The following is a 17,958-nucleotide window of genomic DNA, read 5'->3' as shown; positions in this document are numbered from 1 at the left end:
TATAATCTTTTATACCTTTAGATTAAAAATATGAAAAAATGTTTTTGATATAAAAAATATAAATATCATTCTTATATGTATTCATTAATTTAAATATAAATATGAGTCTATTTGATAAAATTTTGTACACCAAAATAGCATAACAGTATATATAATTTAATTATGTTACTAACCTTCCGCCATAGCTCTTTCCATAATTTAGAAGATGAATTTGACAACAGTCATCTATTGCAAAAAAATGCTTCTATCCTTTAACACAATCACTCAGATGGAATGGGTATTATTTTATTATGTGCTTAGACTAAGGATTATATGTCTATTTATATATATCAGATTTTATATCCATCATGAAGATTGATTCCATAACATCAGGATGCAAATATTCTCTCTCTAACAACTTTATAATTAAAACTGAAATGTTGTTACCAAACAAGACTAAGTCAAGTGGTTGAGAAAACAGAAAAAGTGGGTGAAAAAAATTAAGACCACTTTAATTTGATTTCAAAATCAAAACTAACATTCACTCAATTGGTCCAATGCTTCCCACACTTTATGATATTTACAACACTGAGACAATGTTAGTTTTGATATCAAGTTAATTGAATAAACATGTTCAATATTTATTAAGTTCAAATTACACGTCTTTCTCAACAAAAATGTATACAACAAAATGAAAAGACAAACAAGTAAATAAAGTTTCACTACAAAAAGGAACTTTATATGACATAATCAAGTTCCATACTCTTAACATGATCCTTAAATGACTTTGTTTGCATGTCTTTTGAAAATGGATCTGCAGTCATTAATTGAGTACTGATGTTTTCAATGATGATTTCATTTGCTTTGACACATTTCCTCATGGCTAAATACTTAATGTTGATGTGCTTGCTTTGACTTTCACTTTTATTATTTTTAGCCAGAAAGACAGCAGTTGAATTATCAGAATATATCTTTAATGGTCTAGGAACAGAATCAATCACTTGTAGACCCACCATGAAACTTTTTAACCAAATAATTTGTGATGTCGCTTCAAATAATAAAATAAACTCAGCCCCCATGGTAGAAGTGGAAACTAATGATTGTTTTGCACTTCTTCAATATATTGTTCCATTAGTCATCATGAAAATTTATCTAGATGTCAACCTGCAAGAGTCAATGCAACCAGCAAAATCTCAGTCTGAATAGCCAACAACTTCTAAATTGTCAGATTTTTTATATATAAGCTTGTAATCTTTGGTTCCTTGAAGATATCTTAACACTCTCTTTGTAATTGTCCAGTGCTTTATTTCTGGATTACTTTGATATCTCCTAAGCATTCCAACCACAAAAGCAATGTCAGGTCTTGTACACACCTGCACATACATAAGGCTTCCTACAACATAAGCATATGGAATGTTTCTCATTTGTTCCCTTTCAAGCTCATTTTTAGGACATTGATTCGAATTGAATCTATTACCTTTCACAATAGGTGCCATGTCGGGTGAACAATCTTTCATCCAAAATATTTCTAGAACTTCATTAATATAGTCCTTTTGAGACAAGCAGGGAATCCCTTGAGATCAGTTTCTATGGATCTCTATGCCAATGACATATGATGCTTCACCCATATCCTTCATGTCAAAATTCTTAGAAAGGAATTATTTCACTTCATGTAACATCCCAAAATCATTGGTTGCAAGAAGTATATCATCCACATATAAGACTAAAAATATTATTTTACTCTCATTGACCTTGTGGTATATGCATCTATCCATATTGTTCTCAACAAAACCAAATGAAGAGATGACATTATGGAATTTCAAATACCATTGACGTGATGCCTGTTTTAGTCCATATATTGAATTCTTGAGCTTGCAAACGAAGTGAGCCCCATCACTAGAGGAAAAACCCTTGGGTTGTGTCATATAAACTTCTTCTTCTAAGTCGCCATTTAGAAAATCCATTTTCACATCATTTGATGTAATTCCAAGTCAAAATGAGAAACTAATGTCATTATGACGCGTAAGGAATATTTCATGGATACGCGAGAAAAGGTTTCTCTGTAGTAAACTCCTTCTCTTTGAGTGAATCCTTTGGAAACCAATCGAACCTTGTGTCTCTCAACATTACCTAATGAATCCTTCTTGGTTTTGAAAACCCATTTACATCCAATAGGTTTTATCCTTTTAGGCAACTCAATAAGATCCCATACTTTATTATTTGTCATAGATTCCAATTCATCTTTCATAGCATCATATCATAGCTTAGAATTAAAATTTTTAATTGCTTGCAAAAACAACTCAGGATCATTTTCAACTCCAAATTCATATTGAGACTCTTGTAAATACACTTGATAATCACTAGGAATTACAGGTTTTTTTTATTCTAGTTTATCTTCTTAATGTTACATCCACACCTTCTGGTTGTTGTTCAATAGGTTGTTCAACATCTTGTGTTTGATGTTGTTCAACATTTTTTGTTTGATGTTGTTCAATTGGATCTTCTAGGATAGGATCAACTTGATGTGGAGCTTTTGTTACACAATTTTGGTGAGTATCGTAAAAAACCACTAACTTATAACTTGATGTAGGAACTGCTCCCTCATATTGATTTTTCTCGAGACCAATGCCTTGAGTTAAATCACTCCCACTAGCCACATCATTTTCTTGAAACTTTACATTTCTTGACTCAACAATTCTAGTGCTATGAGTTGGACAATAAAATCTATACCCCTTAGACCTTTCAACATAACCAATGAAATATGCACTAATGGTCCTTGGGTCCAGCTTCTTTTCATTTGGATTATAAATTGTTACTTCAGCTGTGCAACCCCAAACACACACATGTTTTAAACTTGGCTTCCAACCTTTCAATAATTCAAATGAGGTTTTAAGGACCGCCTTTGTTGGTACCCGATTTAGTATGTACGCAACTGTCTTAAGAGCCTCATTCCATAATGAATGAGGAAGTTTGGAATTGCTAAGCATACTTCTTACCATGTCCATTAATGTTCGATTTCTTCTTTCAACCACACCATTTTGATTCAACAAGCCAGGCATGGTGTATTTGCCGTAAAATTCACCTCCTCTTTCTGATCTCATAATCTTTATTTGTTTTTCACATTGTTTCTCTACTTCTGCCTTGAAAACCTTAAAGGCATCCAATGCTTCATATTTATTGTCAAGCAAGTAAATATACATGTATCGTGAGCAATTGTGTATGAAAGAGATAAAATATTTTGGCCATGCAAGTCCATATCGGGACAACAAATATCAATATATATAATTTCTAATATTTCTGAACTTCTCTTGGCATTTTTCTTTGTCTTGTTAGTTTTTTTCCCTTAATGCAGTCTACACAAGTGCTAAAATCAGTAAAGTCAAGAGTCTCAAGTACCCCATCATTCACTAGCCTTTTAATTCTTTCTATGGAGATATGCCCTAGTCTCCTATGCCATAATTTTGATGATTTTTCATTCATGATACAACGTTTAATACCAGCACTTTCTTGTGTAGCCATCAAATTATATGGAATCATGTTAGATAAATTAATTTTGAACAAACCGTCATTCAACATACCATTTCCAATAATAGTAGACTTAAAGAATAAATCAAATCTGGATGCATTAAACTTTATTGAATAACCCAAAGAAACAAGTCTAGAAACAAAAATTAAATTCCTCTAAAATTCAAGAATATAAAAGACATTATTCAATTCAAAAACAAATCCAGATACTAAATTAAGTCTATATGTGCCAATAGCCGTCACATGTGAGGGCATCTGATTCCCAAAGTAGATGAACCGCTCACCTTCATTTGGATCCCTCTGGCTTGAGAAGCCCTGCATGGTATTATAAGTATGAATCATAGATCCAGAGTCAAAAACCATGTATCATAACAAATATCAGCCATATTAGATTCAAAACATACAAAGGAAAAATAATTACCCTTCTTTCCAAGCCAAGCCTTATGTTTATGGCAGTCTATCTTCAGGTGCCCTTTTTTTACAAAAAAAAAAAAAAAACACCTAGACTCTTTCTTAATTTTGGCAATAGGAGGTATATGGTTCTTTTCCTTCTTTCCCTTATCTTGAGTCATGGTAAGAGCACCTTCACCAATTTCTTGAGCAAGCTTCTCTTCCTCCTGAACACACATGGTTAGAAGCTCATTGATTGACCATTTCTCTTTATGTGTGTTGTATGATATTTTGAAGGGACCATACCGTGATAGGAGTGAATTCAAAATTAGGTGCACCATGAATGACGAAATTTCAACCTGGAGCGACTTAAGTTGAGCTACTAGATCCCTCATTTCCATAATGTGTGTTTCTCACACCTACAACTCCAATGAGCCTCATAGATGACAACTTAGACATTAGGGTGCTAGACAAGACCTTCTCAAAACTTTCAAACTGTTCATCTATGGCTTTCATGAAATCTTTGACTTTTTGGCATTTTGGAATTGAACCATGGATACTAGCAAAAATATGTGTCTTCATGAAAAAAATGGAAAGATGGTTAGATCTTTCCCGTAGTTCGTATAACACAATTTCTTTTGAAGTGCTAGAATCTGTAAGCTCAGCTGGCTCATTCCTACAGAGAGCATAGTCAAGGTCAACAACCCCTAAATGGAGAAGAACTCGTTCCTTCCATTGCTTATAGTTTTTCCTGTCAATATGGGAACCTCATTTTTATAATTGGAGATTATCAAAGATTAAACTGTAACATGTAACCAAATATCAATACTTATAATAGTTTAAAATGCATGTGAATCAATATGTCATCAAAATCTACTTGTGGGTTAAGGTTTTAACATAGAAAAATTCACTTTATTTCTTTATGATGAAACTAATAAATTATCATTGCATCTCCTAATATTTGTGGGTTAATCAAGAGAAAAATTTATTTCATCCTAATTGATCATGAAAATTATAATAAATTCCTATGGAAAAATTCAATATAGTAAACACAATCAATTACAAGTTATCATATTAATCCTCATGTGATTCTGGGAAGTATAATCTTAAAATGGATGCTATGGCTACTCCATACAATATACCATCACTAATATGATATGCAACAACTGAAACACATGTACATAATATAATGCCAAAAGGAAAATCCTTTTACGGTTTGAAAAGGCAATAAATGTTTTTTAAGAAACATTGCAATCGTAAGTTAAAAACTACCCGCGCACAACAACTAGGTAAAGGAAAACCAGATACCAAATGATAAAAATTTGTACATCAAAACAGCATAACAATATACATAATTTAATTATGTTACAAAACTCCCGCCATAACTCTTTCCATAATTTAGTAGATGAATTTGAGAGTACTGATCCCTCTATTGCAAAGAATGCTTGTTTTTAGCCTTTAACACATTACTAATGGGTATTATTTTCTATTTTTTGATGTGTTTAGATGGAAACTCTATGCTTATCTATATAGATCATCAGATTCTATCCACCATCATAAAAGCTTCTGATTCATTCATAATATCAGGATGCAAATATTTTCTCTCAACAACTTTATCATAAAAAAAAATTAATCATCCAAATAAATTTTTCCTAGTACATTACATGTGCGAAAAATAAATATAAATATGGATTGAATTTTTCAAAACTATAATTTATACTTTTAAATTAAAAAATGAATAAAACTAAGAATATTTTTTATATAAAATATACATTAAACATCATTCATATAAAAATTGTATATAATAAATTTAAATTTAAATATATCAACATGTGTTGAGGTAAAACTAATTAAGATTAATAAAAAAAAGTAATCACCTAAAGAGATTTTTTTTAATATGATTACATGTGTGAGGGATGAAAATACATATGAATTAATGCAACATGAATGAAATATATAATTATTTAAAATATATAACTTTTTATACTTAGAAATTAAAAAAGAATGAAGGATGTTTTGGTAAAATTAAACATCATTCATATAAATTAAAATTAAATATAAAATCTAAGATTCTCTTGGCATAAAAAAAACAATAATTATGATAAAAATTAAAGTAAATAACCAAAATAAATTTGGTCTAAAATGAATACCCGAGAACAAATGAATATAAATATGAAATAGTATAACATAAATAAAATATATAATCATTTAAAAATATTGTTTTTATACTCTCAGATAAAAAAATGAACGATTTTTTTATGATAAAAAAATTTAAAATAATATATATAAAATTTGTATGCATTAAATTCATTCATAAATTATTAAATATTAATTCATAAAATGCAATCAAACAAATTTATATCAATTCATCAAACAAATTCATGTATTAATATTTGAGTATTAATTAATTTATTAATACTTACAATATTAATTAATTAAACTATTATAGTCATCATTGATTACCGTAATTAATTAATTCAAACATAAATAATTATCTTAATTACCATAAATGATTAATACGATACAGTTAATTATAATAAGATAATTATTTACAAAAATAGAATAATAGTTAAATAATACCCTTTTAAATTTTTTGAAAAAGTAAATTGCTCCATCCAAACACACTAATAAAATGAATAACAAAATAAAATTCATTTACATAATGGAATAGAATAATATTTATTTGAATGAAAAATTGATTTGATATATGTAATTTAATAATAATTTTGTATACAATGAATATGGATCGGATTGCCATATCGTATTACCTTATAGAATCAAATTAAATCTTTCTATACAGTAAATTATCTTAATTTGAATAATTTGGATCAGAATTTATATTAATTATTGATCAATTATATTAATCAAAATATATATTGGTCATAATTTATTTAAATTAAATATTTTAAGAAGGGAATGATTGAATAATTGAAATCGTTATTATTGATTGCCTCGATTAAATGTGCTAATCTGATAAAATTAATTTTCTAATTAATCTGATAAAAAAAATTGATATCAATCAAATTTATTAAATATTAATTCGTAAAATGCAATCAAACAAATTGATATAAATTCATAAAATACAAATTCGTCAGACAAATTCATGTATTAACATTTGAGTATTACTTGATTTATTAATATTTATATTATTAATTAATCAAAATATTCCAGTCAAGATTGATTATCATAATTAAATATTTCAAAATTAAATAATTATCTTAATTACCATAAATGATAAATGTGTTACACTGAACTATAGCAAGACAGTTATTTGTAGAATAGAATAGAATAATATTTATTTTAAATGAAGAGTTGAATTGATATTTATTTGTACGAATGAATAATAATAAAAACTATTACAGAAAATTTAATAAATTAATTAAGGTATCATATAAAATAAAATTCATTTAATATTTAACAATTTAATTAAACCAAATATATATTCATGGTACTTCTCTTAATTATTTAAATAATTCTGACCAATTTATAAGATATTTATGTACTTAATTAAACCAAAAAATCGAATAAATATAAAATCTAAATATTCTAATTTATAAGATATTTATGTACATAATTTATTTAAGATTTTAGTGAAAATATAAAATCTATATTAATTACATTAATTGTATTAATTTGTGAGAGAAATATTTACATTATGACTAAAATTTATTTTATATTATAAAATAATTAATAATTACGCATATCTATTACATAAATAAAAATTGAAAAAGTTAGTGGGGATAATTCCAACCATACTTGGTAAATGTGGATGCGTCCCTTTTTTTAATGCTTATAAATAAGAATAGACACGTGGTGTCTAATGTCCATGCAAATTCATCAAGGCAACTCAATATAGTGTTGTGGTAGTGGAAGCACGGAGAGCACAACGTTACATAGGAACTATGGCGAGAGTGGGTAGAATGAAACTGGGTTCAGAAGGGATGGAAGTGTCTATGCAGGGTCTTGGGTGCATGGGCATGTCTGCATTCTACGGTCCTCCAAAGCCAGAACCCGATATGATTGCTCTTATCCACCATGCCATCCAAAGTGGTGTCACTCTTCTTGACACTTCTAATGTCTATGGCCCTCACACCAACGAACTCCTTCTAGGAAAGGTTCATTATTCCCACTCTTTTTCATTCTTTGTCTACTGTTCTTTCATATCTCCATTCTGGGTCTGTGCTTTTTTCCCCGGCCCCCTTAATTACATGTCTTTTCACTCAATTATCATTATTTTAAGAATTTTATCATTTTGTTGCTAGCAAAACAATCTCGTTTCGTTTTATCAACAAATTCTAACTCAGTTGTTTGATAACTGAGTTTCTTAAGCATGCTGATAGGGTTTTTATTTCTATGAAGAAGAATTTGTTTGGAGAGATAAAACTCATTTTGATGATTTTATTTATGCCTCAAGGGTTAGTTTAATGACTTTTTTTTATCAATAAAGTCTAACTCAGTTGGTAGATGACTGAGTTCCTTAAACTTGCTGATAGGGTTTAGATTCTTTGTCCGTATGTATGGAGATGAATTTTTATTTTCTTTTTAGAGACAAAACTCATTTTGGTAATTTTTTTCTGTGGGGATGTTTCTAGCAAAAACTAAAACAATCTCTGTCATAATTTTTTAACATGGTTGTGGGAATGAATAAGAATTTATTAGAATGTTTCAAGGTTTAATTTAATGTTTTTTGACTTTGGGAATATCTTGTTTCTAGAAAAAAACAATCTCGTTTCACAAAAATTGGTGACGAAATGACATTATTTTTTAAGGGACAACATAGCATTTCGTTACACATTTAATAGAATTATAAAAGTACAAAATTGGAAAACATGATGATAAGATGTGTTTCCACCATTTTTTTTGTTTTACACCAAAGATATCCACAAACTGAGATATTAGAAAACTAATTTCTTTCTTTTCTTTTTCTGACCTGTAATTTGAGCATGCATATAATATGATACTATGAAACACAAACTATAATTGCTACCTATACGACACAAGTCTGTAAAGTATCCAAGCCTTTAAAAGAAGTTATGAAAATCTAATACAGCTAGCTACATAGAAGTATGTATAGCATAAAAGCATAAAACTGTGTCGTGCCTTTGACGAACAAAAAATGGAAATTTCCCTGTTTTTAGCAATTCCAACTATATATTTATTCTGTTTTATAAAATTTTATACATATCTAGATATATTGCTAAAGCTTTGGTTTTCAACTGTGCCATGGCAAATGACGTCCTGTGATCCATATATCCAACCCCACATAGTGAGATAACTGGATAAGCTGACTTTAATTTTGTTGTTGTTGTATCTAGATATATGATAATGGTATCACTATGTCATATAGGTTAGCGTATCATATATGTGTATCATAGATATGATTTGATGAGATGTGACAATGTGTGCATATTTGTATAGAGCAGGCTTTGAAGGGAGGGATGAGACAGAATGTTGAATTGGCTACCAAGTTTGGAATCAACATAGCTGAAGGGAAACGGGAGGCCCGTGGTGATCCAGCATTCGTGAGGGAATCTTGTTATGGCAGCTTAAAGAGACTTGGTATCGATTGCATCGATCTCTATTACCAACATCGTGTTGATACTCGTGTGCCTATTGAAGTCACGGTTTGATACTTTCACTATGCTTTTGTTTTCATTTTTCATCTCCTTTTCACTATGCATGTCTATTGATTTTCTCTATGTATTTGTTTTATGTATTTTCCCACTTCAAATCACTCCCACAGATCTGCATTACACTATGTGACTAACACCGGATAATGTCAATGTTTGATATGAGAAATGAGAAAAACCTATTTGTTTACATGTTTAGACAGACAATGTATGATGACTTCAATTTTTTCTTTTGCTTAAAGATTGGAGAGCTTAAAAAACTTGTTAAGGAGGGGAAAATAAAATACATTGGTCTGTCTGAGGCCTCGGCGTCAACAATCCGAAGAGCACATGCAGTTCATCCGATAACAGCTGTTCAGTTGGAGTGGTCGCTATGGTCAAGAGATGTAGAGGAGGAAATAGTTCCAACGTGCAGGTGCATGTGACTTAATTTATGATCATATGATGTTATCTGGAGTTTTTCTTTCTAGATAGGGACTACAATGATATTGGCTCTAACCTCATGACTTTTAATTTCTCATTCTCAGGGAACTTGGTATTGGAATTGTTGCATATAGTCCTCTTGGACGAGGATTCTTGTCATCGGGAACAAAGTTGCTTGAGAATCTGACAAAAGAAGACTACCGGCAGGTTTGTAGAAAAGCATGTTATTTGTTATTACAGATGTTCTGAAATTCAAGTCAATTGTGAACTTTTATAATCAACTTTCCTAGCACTGCTTTGAAACCTTGGTTTATTTCAAGACCATTGAATTCACTCAATGTCCATAACTTCTATCCTTGCTGTCTTTAGAGTTTTCAATTTTAATTAGTCCTAAGTTCTATCATTAATGATTAAAATTCCTATTAAAATAGTTGTTGAATCATTCATTTTTGTCATCTATAGTGATCTCCATTAGTATATCTTTATCATATAAAAATTATGCTCACTAACTTCAAGCATTAGAAAGAATCATCTTTTTATGCACAATGGCTAGAATCAGCCCAGTTGCTTATTTAAGCTTTGTGTATGACTATTGCATTCAGTTTGACTATACTTGAAAGTTGTTGATATACTTTTTTCATCTAAACAAGTTCTTCCAAACGCTTCCAAATTGCTGCTATTAAACACAGTTTAGAATTCTAAGCAAAAACAGGACCAATTGGACCATATCATGTGTCCTGTCCTTAATCTGGATTTCCAAAGGGAAATAAATAAGTAGATGCAGAAATAGCTTTACCTTTAGCTGCCACTGGACACGGAAACTACTACAAAAATCATATAATTGTGTATTTTCATGATAAATCTAGAGCCTGAGAAATAAATCAGTTAATAACCAAGTGAAGTAAATGCAGAAAATAAAATACACATACCTCAAACCATGATAAAAGACTAACATACATACATCTTCCATTACCTAATGTGATTTCCATAAAACATTTCTTTTCAAAGTGTTTGCATTGATTTATTCTGTTGGTACAAAAAATGCTTGTTTAGTTGTTAACATCAGAGTTGGTCACTGGTTTTTGCCTGTTACTTTTAAGGCTGCATACTTCCTATGTACTTACTGTCCTTTCACTTTCCATAGTCAACCTTTCCGTCCTATGTAGAGATCAATGATATTGAATAACCAAACAAAAATATTAGATGGCTTAAAGAGAAGCAAAACATAACATATATTTGACATATGATCTTATAACATGCTATGATATTGGATTTTTCCTACCTAACACATCTTGTATCTTGTAACCTAAGTAAATCAACTAAAGTGCTTGATATCTTTTAAAATTAAATCATTGATACATACATATAATCTTTTATGTGTATGTTTAAATCTGTTGCATGCAGAGACTGCCTAGATTTCAACCTGAAAATTTGGAGCAGAATAAGACTATATTTGAGAGGATTAATGAACTGGCTGCAAAAAAAAGATGTACACCATCTCAGCTTGCATTAGCTTGGGTTCATCACCAAGGAAAAGACGTTTGCCCTATTCCCGGAACCACCAAACTTAAGAACTTTGAGGAGAACATTGGGGCATTGTCTGTCAAACTAACACCCGAAGAAATGGCAGAACTCGAGTCCTTCGCTGCCATAGATGCTGTCAAGGGTGATAGGTATGGCGATGATGGTTTTTCTTTATGGCAGAACTCTGATACCCCACCACTTTCTTCTTGGAAAGCTGCATTATGAAGTGCATTGCTTAATGCTTATATTAGTGATCCTTAAAGTATTTTCTGCTGCTACTTTAAGAAACATATCAGTATGAGGGGTGGAATTCCTTCGAATTCAAAAGGAATATATAAGCCTTTCTAGTTTCTACCAATTGTTGTGTCTTTATTAGTGGTTTGAACTCTATTCAAGATAATTCCATATATCAAAATAAATGCAAGCTGTAGCTTGAAACTAACTGAAGTGAGTGTGATTATTGCCTCTGCATATTAGCTTGAGTAACATACCTTGCTTCAGAAGCGTATGTTGAACTGTTCTTATAGCAAAATGGGAGTGAATTTTCACATATACATGATCTATGGATCTGCTTTTTTTATATATAAAAGATTAAAATTTAGCAATTGAATTTGTACCAAGAGTTTTCGGTTTCACACTATTTAGGTGTGAATACTTGGAGAATGTTTAACGCTTTTATTTACAAGCATGCTTGACCATTTGAGCTAGAGTTTATGCAATGTCAAGAGAGTTTTGGGCACAATACAGAGTTTTGCAAAAATAAGGCTTTGCCATATGCTATTTTTTCCCCTGTCTCACTTGTATCATACACAATGAGAGACAGTGTTGGCAGATTTAGTTTCTAGGTTGGATTAACAAAGTAATAGACGAACTATATTTGTTTTTAATTTGGATTAACAAATTTTGAAAGTACTAAGATCACATGTGTTTCAAATTAGGATTTTTATAACATTAAGGATTTGTTAGGATAAATTTTTCCAAAAATACTTATAGAAAAAGAAAGTAAAAAAAATTATAAATTAAAATTAACTCATGTATAAATTAATTTCTGGAAGAGGTTCTTTTTTTTAGGGATTCGGCTATCCTATAGTATATGTCAATTGGAAAAAAAAAAAATACGCACTTTGCCACGAGAGTGAGGAGAAAGGAGAAAGAGAGGAGAAAGGGACTGGGAGGAAGGTCTCCGCACACTAAGGTATTTTTGCTCTTTTCATGGGGTGCGGGAAGTTAAGTCTTAAAATACCATATTATTTTAAGTTTCTTAACTTTTTTATATCAATTTTTATTCCTTCAATTTTATTTTACAACCTTTAGTCATCCATGAATTTTATGCCAACATTTTTTAATCTTTCTAAAAGAAATTATCTATTTTTATCCCTCATTTGATTTATTATTGAAAATTAGTCTCTATTTTACTTATTTTTAGTTTTTCATTTATTTTATATTTGAGATTAATTTTGAACAATAAAAATAAATGAATAATTAAAAAACGAGTAACAAAGTTTTAAATGACTAAAAATGCTATAAAAAATTTAATAAAAAAATTAAAATTAACAAAAAGATATTTGAGGGGCTAAAAATAAAAATATATGAAAATGTTAAAGGACTATAAACTTAACTAACCTTTCTTATAGTATTTTTTTAAATAATTATCCAATAAATGAGAATATGAAAGATTTTGTTTCCATATATATTGAGAGGTTTTTAGTGATTGTTATTCAATTGAAACTAGATCGTTTTTATGATTTTTTATTTAATTCTTTATTTTTTTGGAGTCTAGCTTTTTTATATTTAAATTTAAACTTTTTAAAATATCCTATTAATAGTTAAACACATTCTTATTCTTATATTACAATATAAGTTATTTAACATTAAATCAAAAGATAACTTATATGTATAAAATATCGGTTATTGTATATTTTAATTATATAAAATAAATACTTATCATGTAATAATGCAGTAATATAGAACTTGGCCCGAATCAGAATAGACACGTGGCGCCATAATACCACGTGTAAGATTTCCAAGCTCTTGAAGACTAGCTAATAGAATAACCAAATCCAAGTTACATACTGTTTTGGCGGCGGCTTCTAGAGTGAGACAGTGGGTGTAATATATTTCTATTTCTTTTTCTTTTTTAATATATCAAAGGCTGGGATGTTTATCAAAGATGAGTGCGTCTAGTGTTTTAACTTTTAAGACACTAATTTCAAAAAATTAATAAATATATTTTTTTAATAAAATATATAAAATTATACTCTTTACAATTCTTTTTTTGGCTACTTTATCCGCATTAAAAACTTTATTGATCAGCAAAATTCAAATATTTATACTTTCAAAGCAACAAATTTTTCTTGAAACACGCAATTTCAGAGAAATTCGCCGACATACTTTTACTTTTGCTATTTTTAAACCAAATATTCATCACTAACTCTCCAACCACATAAGTCGCCACGCTACTTTTTGGATTATAAAAGGTAAAAACTCGGAACCCAAGCAGGTTCATTCAGACAACTCAATATAGTGCAACCTTTGCTGTGGTAGTGGAAGCACACAAAGAGCACAACGTTACATATAGTAACTATGGCGAGAGTGGGTAGAATGAAACTTGGTTCAGAAGGGTTTGAAGTGTCTATGCAGGGACTTGGGTGCATGGGCATGTCTGCATTCTATGGTCCTCCTAAGCCAGAGCCCGATATGATTGCACTCATCCACCACGCTGTCCAAAGCGGTGTCACTTTTCTTGACACTTCTGATGTCTATGGCCCTCACACCAATGAACTCCTTCTGGGAAAGGTTCATTCCCACTCTTTTTCATTCTTTGGCCACTGTTCTTTCATGTCATCATCATTCTTGGCCATGCATATATATGATATGATACTATGAAACGACACATACTTTAGTTTGCTTTATGAATTCTTATCCAATACTATTTTATACTGATACTTTGGATACTTTATCGACACATATCTAAACATTTGAAAGAAGTTATGAAGATCCAATATAGGCTAGCACAGCTAGTTACAATTGAAAATCTTGATTATGAACGAATTAATAATGATTTTGTCAACAAGAAAAAAGTATAAAATTTAAATAATTATAAGAGTATAATCTTTTGAGTTCACCCAGGACATAAAAATTCCTGAGGACCAATCTTGTAAGTGTTGGAGTACAAGTCTAACATAAAATCTCATCCAATAAAAATGAAAAGATTGAGTATCATATAATATAATAACATGAAAGTATGTCATTCAATTCAACGTACCAAAAATGAAAATTGCCTTATGATTTCAGAAAAGAAACAAGATCGATAATATTCCTATTCTTAGATCAAAGGAAGTAGACAATTAGTTTATGATTTATAATTTTCATTGTTTTCGGTAATCGTGTGTTCTTAATATGAATTTTATAATTGCAATTGCAACTACATATTTATTCTGTTTTATAGAATTTTATACATATCAGTATATATTCCTCAAGGTTTAGCTTTTAACTCTGTTGGGTCAAATTCATGTAATTAGATTTCACCTAGTAGGATACGATTTTGTTGTTGTATCTAGATATGTCCTAATGGTATCGATGAATCTACCGTATATGTGAACATATACGAGTATCATTGATATGATTTGATGTGATGATGTGTGAATATTTGTATGGGGCAGGCTTTGAAGGGAGGGGTTAGAAAGAAGGTTGAATTGGCTACCAAGTTTGGAATCAGCTATCCTGAAGGGAAATGGGAGATCCGTGGTGATCCAGCATACGTGAGGGATGCTTGTGAGGGCAGTTTAAAGAGGCTTGGTATCGATTGCATCGATCTCTATTACCAACATCGTATTGATACTCGTGTGCCTATTGAAGTCACGGTTTGACTCTTTCTCTATGCTTTGTTTTGATTTTTGCTCTTTTTTTTTTATGTATTTGGGGTTGTGAGAGAAAGTTTGATCATGTAATGGTTTTAGTTACTTGAACGTATTACTTTGAAGCCTTAGTTTGCTTCAGGAAATGATTTTCCTAAAATATTGAGTGTAACCCATTTTATAGATCACAATTTCACATGCTCAATCCCCTGTTTTGAAAGGATTATGGATTTTTCATGTAAGATACTGCTGCTTTGCAATTAATATGATAGAGTGAATTCATGTGGTAATTAAGGGTAGTTACATACTTACTACATTCGAAATATATTTTACCCACCACTTATGTACTGTTATGCACTTTTGTATTGTAAGATTGGGGAGCTTAAAAAACTTGTTGAGGAAGGCAAAATAAAATACATTGGTCTGTCTGAGGCCTCGGCTTCAACAATCAGAAGAGCACATGCAGTTCATCCGATAACAGCTGTGCAGTTGGAGTGGTCACTATGGTCAAGAGATGTGGAGGAGGAAATAGTTCCAACATGCAGGTGTGACTTAATTTACAAATATTATGTTATCTAGAATTTCTCTTTCTAGAGGGCTACTTTGATCACTGCAATGATATGGGGGGATCTAACCTCATGACTTATAATTTCTCCTTCTTAGGGAACTTGGTATTGGAATTGTTGCATATAGTCCTCTTGGGCGAGGATTCTTGTCATTGGGAACAAAGTTGCTTGAGAATTTGGCACAAGATGACTTCCGGCAGGTTTGTTGAAAAGCATGCTATTGCAGAAATTCTGAAATCCATACCAATTGTGAACTTTTATAATCAAGACCATTGAATGTTGGGTTCCCTTAATGACCACGACTCCTAACCTTGACTGTCTTCGGAATTTTTTATTTTAATTAGTTCTAAGTCCTATCATTAATGATTAAATGAGAGAAATTCTATAAATTAATTTGTGCATATTTAAATTGAGTTTATGAAGAAGCTGATTTCATTTTTTCTTCTTCTAAAACTCCTTTAGAATTAGCTTACCCAAATTGACCCCTATTAATACTATTGTTGAATCATTCATTCTTATCATCTATTGTGAACTCCATCAATATATCATTATCATACAAAAATTATGTTGTGAACTACAAACATTAAAAAATTGTTTTTTTATGCACAATGGTCGGATGTGCAAAAAAATCAATTCAAATTTAATCGGATCTAAATTGAATTGATTTTTTTTTCTAAACTAGTCGAAGAAAAAAGGAATGCACTGATTAATTTATAATGTTAATTGAATTATTCCTACGAAATAGGTTCGATTAACTGAACTGATTTTTATTTGAATATTTTTTTATTTGAAAAAAATAGTTCAAAAACTAGTTTCAAACTAGTCTGATCCTTATAATTAGTTTAAAACTAGTTAAAATCAATTTGATTCAAAACTAATTTTTTAAAAATAGTTGAGTTTTGAACTAATTTTCAAATAAGTCGAACTATCTAAATATAAAACTCTGAACCGGTTAAAATAGTTTAAAATCAATTCAGTTCAATTTTTTTACCAAACTAATTTTTGCACACCCCTAACCAAAATCAGTTGGGTTGTTTATTTAAGCTTTATGTAAAAAAAAAAAAAAAAGGGGGTGTGAATGAAAACATTATATAGCTTAAAGAGAAGTAAAGCATAACATATATTTAAAATATGATGTCATAACTCATAAGTCATAACATGCTATGGCTTGTTTCTGCTTTCCCCAGATCCAGATTATTGGATTTTTCATACCTAACATCCTGTGTCTTACTCCCTAAGTAAAATCAGCTAAATTGCTTGTTATCTTTTAAAATGTGAATCAATGATACCTAAATATAACCTTTTATGCGTATGTTTTAATCTGTTTCAGACTCTGCCTAGATTTCAACCTGAAAATTTGGAGCAGAACAAGACAATATTCGCAAGGGTTAATGAACTGGCTGCAAAGAAGAGATGTACACCATCTCAGCTTGCATTGTCCTGGGTTCATCACCAAGGAAAAGATGTGTGCCCTATTCCTGGAACCACCAAACTTGAGAACTTCAATCAGAACATTGGGGCTTTGTCTGTCAAACTAACACCAGAAGAAATGGCGGAACTTGAGTCCCTTGCTGCTCTAGATGCTGTCAAGGGTGATAGATATGCGGATGATGGTTTATCTACGTGGAAGGACTCTGAAACTCCACCACTTTCTTCTTGGAAAGCTGCATGATGAAGTGCATTGCTTAATGCTTATACATGTGATCCTTAAATATTTGATGGTGCTACTTTAAGAAACAGATTAGTCCGAGGGACATGCCTTCGGATTCAAAAGGAATATGGCTATATAAGCCTTTATAGTTTCTAGCAGTTGATGTGTCTTTATTAGTGGTTTGAACTTTGAACTCTATATGTGTACGTATAATATCAAAATAAATGATGGTTATGGCCTGACTTTTACTTAAGTGAGTGTGATTCTACGAATAATATATCTTACTTCAGTAGCATATGCTATTCTTCGAGTACAGTGGGAGTGAATTTTCACATCTACATGATCTATGGATCTGTATTTCTAAAAATTCGAACAACTGATTTTGTGTCAAGAGTTTTCAGTTTCACCGTTAT

At 30.5% G+C, this 17,958-nt stretch overlaps 2 protein-coding genes across 2 annotated transcripts; both read left to right on the top strand.

Annotated features, from left to right (window-relative positions):
• Positions 1-7,760: 7,760 nt before the first annotated feature.
• On the top strand, positions 7,761-11,971 carry LOC114416986 (probable aldo-keto reductase 2). The gene is made up of 5 exons (XM_028382040.1): positions 7,761-8,009; positions 9,318-9,518; positions 9,767-9,939; positions 10,052-10,154; positions 11,352-11,971. The coding sequence occupies exons 1-5, from the start codon at positions 7,797-7,799 to the stop codon at positions 11,694-11,696; spliced, it is 1,035 nt and encodes a 344-aa protein (XP_028237841.1). The 5' UTR covers positions 7,761-7,796; the 3' UTR covers positions 11,697-11,971.
• Positions 11,972-13,832: 1,861 nt separating this feature from the next.
• Positions 13,833-17,798, top strand: LOC114416987 (probable aldo-keto reductase 2). The gene is made up of 5 exons (XM_028382041.1): positions 13,833-14,267; positions 15,134-15,334; positions 15,701-15,873; positions 15,992-16,094; positions 17,225-17,798. The coding sequence occupies exons 1-5, from the start codon at positions 14,055-14,057 to the stop codon at positions 17,564-17,566; spliced, it is 1,032 nt and encodes a 343-aa protein (XP_028237842.1). The 5' UTR covers positions 13,833-14,054; the 3' UTR covers positions 17,567-17,798.
• Positions 17,799-17,958: the final 160 nt, after the last annotated feature.

This window comes from Glycine soja, chromosome 6 (genome assembly GCF_004193775.1).
Source record: "Glycine soja cultivar W05 chromosome 6, ASM419377v2, whole genome shotgun sequence".
NCBI lineage: Eukaryota > Viridiplantae > Streptophyta > Magnoliopsida > Fabales > Fabaceae > Glycine > Glycine soja.
This window is presented reverse-complemented; position numbering and strand designations above follow the sequence as displayed.

What these genes read in the sequence shown, in the direction of transcription:
- LOC114416987 (XM_028382041.1), top strand. Translation starts at nt 14,055, where the DNA reads ATGGCGAGAGTGGGTAGAATGAAACTTGGTTCAGAAGGGTTTGAAGTG. An exon ending in ATGAACTCCTTCTGGGAAAG is followed by an intron (nt 14,268 to 15,133) that starts GTTCATTCCCAC and finishes TGTATGGGGCAG; the next exon opens with GCTTTGAAGGGAGGGGTTAG. An exon ending in GTGTGCCTATTGAAGTCACG is followed by an intron (nt 15,335 to 15,700) that starts GTTTGACTCTTT and finishes TTGTATTGTAAG; the next exon opens with ATTGGGGAGCTTAAAAAACT.
- LOC114416986 (XM_028382040.1), top strand. Translation starts at nt 7,797, where the DNA reads ATGGCGAGAGTGGGTAGAATGAAACTGGGTTCAGAAGGGATGGAAGTG. An exon ending in GTGTGCCTATTGAAGTCACG is followed by an intron (nt 9,519 to 9,766) that starts GTTTGATACTTT and finishes TTTTGCTTAAAG; the next exon opens with ATTGGAGAGCTTAAAAAACT. An exon ending in CAAAAGAAGACTACCGGCAG is followed by an intron (nt 10,155 to 11,351) that starts GTTTGTAGAAAA and finishes TGTTGCATGCAG; the next exon opens with AGACTGCCTAGATTTCAACC.